The sequence below is a fragment of the Cynocephalus volans genome, chromosome 14 (genome assembly GCF_027409185.1).
Source record: "Cynocephalus volans isolate mCynVol1 chromosome 14, mCynVol1.pri, whole genome shotgun sequence".
NCBI lineage: Eukaryota > Metazoa > Chordata > Mammalia > Dermoptera > Cynocephalidae > Cynocephalus > Cynocephalus volans.
The window spans coordinates 87,803,405-87,809,518 of NC_084473.1; the positions used below are offsets into that span (position 1 = coordinate 87,803,405).

The window sequence follows — 6,114 nt, forward strand, 5'->3', positions numbered from 1 at the left end:
GCAGGAGCTGACGTGTGTATAAAGGGATGTGAAAAGAACTCAGTATGACTTACAGCAGCAGTTCTCAGACTTGTTGGTCTTATGGACTCTTTGCACTCAAAATTATTGCGGTCCCCAAAGAACTTTTACGTGGGTGAGTTATATCTATTGATATTTATCATATTAAAAATTGTAACAGAAAAATTTTCAAGTATTTATTAATTCCTTTGAAAATAGCACAAATAAATCCCCTAAGTATATCTTATAAAAATAACTGTTTTCCAAAAGAAAACAAAAAACTAGTTAGAAGAGTAACATTATTCTGCATTTGTCAAATCCCTTTAATATCTGAGGGAATAAAGCTAGATGTGGAGCACAAGAGAGTGATGACAAGCTGACACCTGCCAGGGACCTCTTCTTCTGTCTATCTCTGAATCTGCCTGAGAAAAGATCTGTAGATGGTTATGGCCACAGCCTCATTTCCACTTTTCAAATATGGTGCAAGTTTCTTTCTTGGCCAATTCTAATCTGGAAGAATAGAAGGAAGGGAATTGTGGAAAATGTAATTAATTCCCAGCTTAGCTGCAATGACAGAGTACAAACCACCAGAGTGGAATGCCACATATTGTCTTTTTTCTAAGGCATAAATATGACACTTACCAAATTATTTTCTAGATAAGAAGTATCAAAGAATTTTCTAGAGAATTTTCCCCTATTTTACAAAAAAAATGCAAAAAATGAGAAGAAAATCTCATTTATTTAGTTAATGCATACCACCCACATAGGCTCTATAGTGTAGAATGATTTTTTTTTTCTCAAGGATTAAAACTCTTAACGTTACGGTCACATGGAAATCATCCTTAATTTTAACCTAAACATTGCTTGGTGCATATTCTTCAGATATTTCAAGCAAAAATTAGCAGTAATGTATTATTTTTATCATCAGAAAAATGTTAACTGTCAATCATACACACACATGCATAAACATATAATAAACACATCTCCATGTACGAGGGCACTTCAAAAAGCTCAGGGAAGATTCATATTACCTTTCAATGCTATTTTTCCACAAACATTTTGAAGTCCTCAGATACCTGTATATGCAGGATTTCATATGGCTTTCTACCTGTATACAGTGCTCACTGTTTTCTATTCATAAAAAGTTTAAATTAGAACCGTAGAAGCATCACTATGCCCTCCTTACAGGTTTCTTCCTAGATAGTAAAGGACTATGAAACACATAAACACTGGTTAATAATATGCTTCATCTTCTTATCATATCTTCTCACCACAGACTTTTCCATTGCGGTATGTATAGAGGCTTAGATTTCATGTTTTAAGAGCATAAAAATATCCATCGACAGCAAGTTTTTATAAATAGAGGGTCTTGAAGGGTCTTAGATCCACAAATTTTTTTTGGTATCTTAAAAAATGTATTATTTTGTTTAACTGACACCTAACAATTGTACATATTTATGGGGTACATTGTGATTGTTTTACTTAAAAAACTAGCTGATTTTATTATTATTATCAAGACCAAACAAGTCTTTAAATCAATGAAAACTTAATTAAGCATAAAGTTACTTTCACATTTGTCTACAACGACAGTAAATACAGTTCTTGGCAAAAAGACACAGCCCTTGGAGTTTAAAACATCCCCAACTGCAAGATTACCTAAATAAAATTCCCATTATTGTTTATGCAATAGTGGATTAGTTAATCAAATTTAAATAATTATACAATCTAGGATAAAATAAAACGGAAACAATTTACTCATAAAATTCATATGTAAATCATCTTTATTTAAAAACTAGTATCCTGAGAATTATAATTCCATCAAGCTTCAATTTGAGCAAAAAAAGTAGGTAGTTCCTTAAACTGAAAATAAAAGATAAGTCAAAACTATTTATGAAGAGAGACCAAAAATATCATCAGGTTTCTTGCTGTGGTTCTGGATTTCAGGAGCAGACTCATTTGAGAGCGGAATCGACCCTGAAGGGAACTCACCCCTACTTTCAGAAGGTGGGGATGGAGGTTCAAATCCAGCTCTTAGAGGAACATAAGGAGGAAAACCCCTCAGTGAAAAGACATTTCTCATTGCAAATGGAGGTGGTGGCTGGACGGGGAAAACACCTGGTAGAAAATAATTTCGAGGAGCTCCATACATGCTTCCTGGAGGAGGTGGAGGAAAAGGAGGTTCTCTCCTCATGAATGGACCCCTCATATCCACTGGAAACAATGGACCTCTGATTGCAGGAAAAGGTGGAGGAGCAAAGCCAGGGCCAGTTGCTTCACTTTCAGCAGGCACAGATGAATGAGGCACATTTACATTACCAAGGTCGTCTTTGGTATCATTTCTACCGGATTCCGTTTGTGAAGACTTTGGCCCATCCACTTTATCCACAGAAGGCATATTAAAACTTTTGAGTTCTGCTGGTCCAGACGGTCCACCAGGATTAGAATCAAGTCTGTCTTCCCTTTGTGGAAGAAGAGCTGGATCAGAACATGGTTGGCCTGGTGGAGGGATCACCGTCCTCCGGTGCTGTTCCCGTGGAGGTGACAGGAACCCAGATGGAGGTGGTGGCCGGACAGGGAAAACCCTTGGTAGAAAATAATTTCGAGGAGCTCCATACATGCTTCCTGGAGGAGGTGGAGGAAAAGGAGGTTCTCTTCTCATGAATGGACCCCTCATATCCACTGGAAACAATGGACCTCTGATTGCAGGAAAAGGTGGAGGAGCAAAGCCAGGGCCAGTTGCTTCCCTTTCAGCAGGCACAGATGAATGAGGCACATTTACATTACCAAGGTCGTCTTTGGTATCATTTCTACCGGATTCCGTTTGTGAAGACTTTGGCCCATCCACTTTATCCACAGAAGGCATATTAAAACTTCTGAGATCTGCTGGTCCAGACGGTCCACCAGGATTAGAATCGAATCCGTCTTGACTTCGTGGAAGAAGAGCTGGATCAGAACATGGTTGGCCTGGTGGAGGGATCACCATCCTCCGGTGCTGTTCCCGTGGAGGTGACAGGAACCCAGATGGAGGTGGTGGCCGGACAGGGAAAACCCTTGGTAGAAAATAATTTCGAGGAGCTCCATACATGCTTCCTGGAGGAGGTGGAGGAAAAGGAGGTTCTCTTCTCATGAATGGACCCCTCATATCCACTGGAAACAATGGACCTCTGATTGCAGGAAAAGGTGGAGGAGCAAAGCCAGGGCCAGTTGCTTCACTTTCAGCAGGTCCAGATGAATGAGGCACATTTACATTACCAAGGTCGTCTTTGGTATCATTTCTACTGGATTCCGTTTGTGAAGACTGTGGCCCATCCACTTTATCCACAGAAGGCATATTAAAACTTTTGAGTTCTGCTGGTCCAGACGGTCCACCAGGATTAGAATCAAGTCTGTCTTCCCTTTGTGGAAGAAGAGCTGGATCAGAACATGGGTGGCCTGGTGGAGGGATCACCATCCTCTGGTGCTGTTCCCATGGAGGTGACAGGAACGCAGAAGGTGCTCCATGAGAATCGGTTAACCTATCACAGCCCGATTCTCCTCTTTCATTGGTCATCTGATGGTCCAGAGTATTCTCTGGGCCTCTTGAGCCTCTTCCTCCTCCTCGCCCTGGAGTCAAAGGTGCGAGTCCGAGTGGAGAGAGAAAAGCTCTCGTTTCGGATGAAGGTCGACCCACTGGTGAGGCACCACATGGGGAATGCTCTCCGCCAAATGCTGTATTTGGAACATCAAGTGCAGAAGGATCTTTTTTGAAAAGTTCAAATTTAAACTCTTTTTCAGCTAATTTTTCTCTCTTGTAAACATTTACTTTCCTTAAATACCTGAGGTGTCTTTCAGCAGTCTCAGCTGCCACCCAGCTGCCATGCGCTTCTTTCTCATAGGCCGTCAACTGCCCTTGATAAGAACGAACGCTTCTCTCCAATTCTCCTTCCACATCTCCGGCTCGCCTTCTGTAGGTCTCCAGTTCCTCAGCCGCATGGCTCATCTTCTCTTCTACTTTGGAAAGTTCCTCCTCCTTCTCTAACCGGTCCTTTTCCTCTACTATTAATTTCCTGTGGAGTTTCATTCCATTTTCTTGATACAGTTCAGTCATTACTTGAAGTTTCTGCCGAAGCTTCTGATTTTCACTTTCCAACTGTGTGTTTTCTGACTGTAAAGATGCTCGTTCAGTCTGGAGATCTGTAATATGCTCTGTAAGCTCTTCCTTTCTTTTATCTACTTCAGACAACTGAGTGTAAATTTGGTTTCTTTCTCCTTCTAGGGTTTTGAAAGAAGCATGTAACCTAGCAGCGTGAATCAGTTTCTTCAAAGCTCCTTCTGGTGGATCATCTAAGCGAGCACCATTTTGTGATTCACTCTTCATCTCCAATTCCAAGTCATCAGCCATCATGTCTTCTCCAAGCACAGCAGCCCAGTCTTTCATCTTGAGCAAGCGTTCAGTCAGAGACTTGATGTGATTTTCTTTCTCACTCAGAACTTGTTCTGCGTGGACTCTGGAGTCTTCAAATGTTATTTTCTGTTTATGAAGTTCACTCACTTGTTCTTTCAATACTTCCGCTTCTTGTAAAAGCTGTTTCTGGCTTTCCCGAAGTTGGGAATTTTCATTCAAGGCATCTTTTATTGCCACCTTCAGACGTTCTTCATTCATTTGAAATATTTTGCAGATTAGTTTGGCTTCAGCTACTTGTGACTGGATGGATTTCGATTCATCTTCTAGGGACTGTATCCTTTTTGAAATATCTGCCACCAATTCGTCTTGCTCACAATGTTTAGATTTCTGTTCTTTTAATTCTATTGCTAGAGAGACTATTTCATCCTCAAGTTTAGATTTGGACCTGCTCAGCTTTCCATAGGTTGCCTCCAAGCTTTGTGCTTCTGTTGACTCCTTCTCAAAGCTGGCACCCTTCACAGCTGACTCTAAGCCTTCATACTCCTCTTGAACAACGCTGAGTTTGTCAAGTAGTTTACATTTTTCTTCAATTAGTCCAGAAAGCTTTTCAGCAAGTCTTTTCTCTCTTCCTACATACAGCCGGCTTCTCACCGATCGAACACTTCTCCACAAAAACAAGAGAATCAAAAATGCAGTAAGAGCCACACATGTCACCAGTTCCCATGGAAAACCAGGGCCCGGTCTCAGGTCTTCAGGCCATGCTGCCACAGTCCTGCACAGCTCTCCCAGGACCAGCCCCAAGTACGGCTGAGGGGCAGCCCCGGGCACCTCCATGCCGCCGAGGCTGCTATGGCTGTGGCCGCGGTAGCCACGGCCTGGCCAGGCCACAACCAGCAGCTGAGACAGCTCTGCGTTCTGTTGGGAACGCAAACCGGCCCCGGCGACAGCGGCAGACACGGCACAGCCGGCCGTGCGGGGAGCCGGGGAGCACTGGTGCCCACCGGCCTCAGGCGTCCCCCACGCACACCCTGGTAACCAGGCCCCTTTGTGACGTCACTTCCGCCACGCGGTTCCGAGCCCGCCCCTGCACGAGCCTGTGACACGCGCTGTCCTCGCCACCCCCCACCTCGGCTCGGTTTCCGCCGGGCCACCTCCGGATTTGAATCCATGTTTATAACGTGTGATGATCAAATCTGGGTAATCAGCGTACTCATCACTCAAATAGTTTTCATTTCTTTGTGTTGGGAAAATTTAAAGTCCTCTCTTTTAGCTATTTGAAATTATCTAATAAATGGGTGCTGACTCTAGTCACCTTACAAAGCTATAGATCACTAGAAATGGTGCCTCCTATCGAGCTGTAACTTTGTATCTGTAACCTCTGCCTTTCACCTCCGCCCCCTACCCTTCCCAGCCTCTAGTAACCACTATTCTGTTTTCTACTTCTAGGGGATCAACTTTTCTTTTGGCAATTTTTTAAAGGAAATTTTGTGATTTTAATTTCTTTCAGAAGAGCATCCTTCCTTAGATATCTGCCAAGAACAAAAGTGTTTTCTTTGGACTAACTTTGCCAAAATAGCCATAGAATGTGGCAATGGAAAGAGCCATGAGACACTCTGGGCTTCACCTGGCCCAACTCTCTCTTTATAGGTAATGGAACAAAGGTCTACAGTAAGTACACTACCTGTCCAGGGTTGTTTAGCTATTTAGTGGCAGAAGAGTGTCATATTTCGAGC

At 42.7% G+C, this 6,114-nt stretch overlaps 1 protein-coding gene across 1 annotated transcript; it reads right to left on the reverse strand.

Moving 5' to 3' along the window:
* Positions 1 to 4,333: 4,333 nt before the first annotated feature.
* On the reverse strand, positions 4,334 to 5,215 carry LOC134362735 (melanoma inhibitory activity protein 2-like; the record flags this gene model as incomplete). The annotated part of the gene is made up of 1 exon (XM_063077945.1): positions 4,334 to 5,215. A coding segment is annotated over exon 1 (882 nt), but the record flags the coding sequence as incomplete, so codon positions are not given.
* Between the last annotated feature and the right edge of the window lie 899 nt (positions 5,216 to 6,114).